Source organism: Carlito syrichta, unplaced genomic scaffold (genome assembly GCF_000164805.1).
Source record: "Carlito syrichta isolate Samal-C Ts95f unplaced genomic scaffold, Tarsius_syrichta-2.0.1 Scaffold307093, whole genome shotgun sequence".
NCBI lineage: Eukaryota > Metazoa > Chordata > Mammalia > Primates > Tarsiidae > Carlito > Carlito syrichta.
Window position 1 is genome coordinate 212,048 of NW_007251189.1, and position 3,171 is coordinate 215,218.

The 3,171-nt window shown below is 52.3% G+C and overlaps 1 protein-coding gene across 2 annotated transcripts in view; it reads right to left on the reverse strand.

Annotated features, from left to right (window-relative positions):
- Positions 1 to 3,171, reverse strand: part of LOC103266217 (homeobox protein Hox-A10) — a 15,709-nt gene that overhangs the window by 6,177 nt on the left and 6,361 nt on the right. Inside the window, exon 2 of one of the 2 annotated variants that reach the window (XR_002482301.1) lies at positions 1,627 to 2,055. Coding sequence is in view for 1 of the 2 variants with exons in the window: in XM_008063843.2 (XP_008062034.1) it covers positions 1,781 to 2,055 (275 nt within the window). In the remaining variant the exon portion in view is untranslated. Of the gene's footprint in view, positions 1 to 471; positions 2,056 to 3,171 lie in introns of those variants that run through there. The other variant, XM_008063843.2, reaches the window with a different exon arrangement.

The window sequence follows — 3,171 nt, forward strand, 5'->3', positions numbered from 1 at the left end:
CAGGTGGGGGCGGCCGCGCCGGGGGAGGGGGCGGCCCCAGGCAGCCCAGCCCGGGTCCACCTCGCCGCTGCCGCGGGCGCTGGTGATGCGCGGCGGACCCGGCCTGCTCCCGGGATTTAGCTGGGGGTCGTCTGGGACCCAGGCACCCGCAAAATGACCGGCCTCTCGAGCCTCCCAGGGCTCCCGAAGGAAAACCTGTTTGGCTTCCTCTGTCTACGCAGCTCCCCTCTCGACTGAAACCACTGGTCCAAGACAGCCACAATCCAGATATACTAGCAAGTCATAAAACTGAACAAAAGCCGACAAACCTTACGGCACCAGGGCTATAGGGCCCAGACAAATTACGACCGTCTAGGTAATATTTAAATAGATGCCTAAAGTAATTGCAGGGGGCTTGGGTCAGTCCCCCTGTTGTAAAAGTGGTGGACGGGATAGAGTGGAAGGTGAAGATAAGAAGTCAAAAAAGAGGTAAAATTTAAAAAGCTTCATTCCACAGCTTTTATTCTATAAGAACATAAACATCGTCTTTTTTTCCACGCACAGCAGCAATACAATATTAATTTATTCTGTTTTAAGATTAGAAGTAAATAGAGCTAGAACTAACATTTATAATAATGATAGAATGCATTTGCTTAAAACAAGATTGGCAATTCTTCATAATAATAGACATTTATACAGATTTGTATTTATAGTTTTTTTCTTTTTCTGCACCTACAGGTTTGACCCTTTTATGCATGTAACTTCACAGTATAAAGGAAATCCAAACAATGTCTCCCTTCTCTAGTTTATTCTGCTTGCCCCAGTCCTCCTAGGCTTCTGTGAATTTCAGAAAGAAAAATACATTGTTAAAGGTGATTAAAAAAAAAAAAACAACAACTCCACAAGATAGGGAGAATTGTGGTGTGCTTGTCTCATGTTACCAGTGGTAACGATTTTAATGACAAAAAAACCCCACTAATTCCACATGTATGAACAAAACTACATTATTTATCTACAGCCAGAAGGATATGGAAATTCAGAGGTAAATGAAACATTTCAGTCAGGCAATGCGAGACCTTACACAAACTGGAAGAGAAGTTTCCTTCTCTTGGTCATTCTTTTTTTTTTTTTTTTCTTTTAAAGCTGGGGTAGCTTACAGAGGAAGGAAAAATTAATCTTTCTGACGCTTTCCTTCTCACTTTTTCAATCAGCCAAAGTCAAGCCCTGTTGCCAACCTGCATGCCCATGCCTGTAAGCCCTTCTCTTGGTCAAGGAAGAAAGGATGAAAGAAAAAAGAAACCCAGAGGCCTGTATCCCCTGATTAAACACAGCCCAGCACTCCAGGCAGGCGTGCGGGTGGCGACTACTTGCACCATTGACCTCAGGCCAGACACCTCAGCGCCGACAATGGGACCTCGGCCTTCCGCCTAGGTTTGCCCTGGGCTGGGCAGGAAACCAGCTCAGCCGAGGACAGGGGTCATTTCGAGCAGTGGGACCTCAAGACAGCAAACCCAGCCCAGTCAGGATTTGACACTTGGGACAATATCTCTCTCTATAGAATTTTAGCACAATATGGCTTTTTCCCCCAGAAGACAACAAATAAACCAGCACCAAGCAAACACAAGGAAACAAAAAGTCAGAACAAACCAGCCCTGCACAGATGGAACGGCCCAGGAGATGGCGAGTGTGGGAGGGAAGAGCAGGGCTTCAGCACAGGTGCGAGTTCCTGGGCAGAGGCTGAAGACAGAGGGAGGGGACGGGCGCTCTGGAAGCGAAAAACACGGCGTCGTCTGGAGCTTCATCAGGAAAAATTAAAGTTAGCTGTGAGCTCCCGGATCCGGTTTTCTCGGTTCATTTTCTTCAGTTTCATCCTGCGGTTCTGAAACCAGATTTTCACTTGTCTGTCCGTGAGGTGGACGCTGCGGCTGATCTCTAGGCGCCGCTCTCGAGTTAGGTACATGTTGAACAGAAACTCCTTCTCCAGCTCCAGTGTCTGGTGCTTCGTGTAGGGACAGCGCTTTTTCCGGCCGCTTTTCGCCGTGAGCCAGTTGGCTGCGTTTTCGCCTTTGGAATTGCCTGGCGTTTAAGGGAATAAAGAGGGGGAGGTTAAGTCGAGGCCACGCGTACCGCGCGCGCGGGGGTGAATGCCCGACGTTTCTCCCAGAAGAGAGACGTCCTAAGGCAGAGACAAGGTTTATGACCACTCCTCTGGCTTGCGGAGAACAAGCAGCTCCTCCAAAAAGCATGGCCTCCCATGGACACCCTCCAAATTTACATTTTCCTCCACTTTTTTCCTCCCCTAAACACCTGTTTCAGCATAAAGCTGGAGGTGCTTGCGGAATGAAAGGCCTGGGAAGGCAGGCTGTACATCTTGAACTTAACGCCTTTCTTTGCGTCTTGCCTTACAGCGGACAAGCATTTCCTGCAGCCCCAGGCTGGGAGCGCGGGGTGCCTCCCTGGAAGGTAGGCCGGCGGTCGGGCCGTCTCATCCCAGGTCCCTAGTGGCCCGAGGCCCGATGAGGGGAGGGAGAAGGGCATCGTTGGGCCCACGGGGAAGGCACGGAAAAGCGATTGGGGGACCAAGGGTGCTCCCTCACGTCTCCCCAGGAGCCAGGGGTATGGAGCGGGGCGATTTCCAGTTCCAGGGGAAGCGACATGGCCCCTCTCTGGCTCTCAGCTCAGGGCCCCAGTGTCCAGGCCGGATTTGCCTTTTCTTCTCCCCGCACCGAGGATTCCCGCCCCTCCAGCAACTTTGAAAAAAGCATGGGGGATCGTAAACTCGAACTTCGCCGGTTAATGGGCTTATTTATTGGCGCTGGCGGCTGCTTATTTTGGATGCCTTACAAACATCCGCGCTATCTGCGGGTGAGCTGCTTTCCCTCCCTCCCCCTCCCCCCGCGTGGGCCGCGCCGCGCAAACTGGGCAGGGACCAGGGCTCGGGTGCTCCGGGCCACAGGGAAGAGCACAGGAGGGGGCCTGCCCACGGGTGTCCTCGCCCCCAGTCAGGGGGAGCTGAGGCCAGCGCCCGGGACGTCTTGGTGTGGGGCGCTAAGCCGGACACGCATTTTACTGCGTCCCCACGCCCAAATATTAAAAAGCAAGTTCACAAGGTCAGCCTGCCGGCAGCTTGGGCCAAGGCCGGCCGGCTGCTGCGCGGGCTTCTGGGTCTCTGCCCCTTCCCTTCCTTCCCTT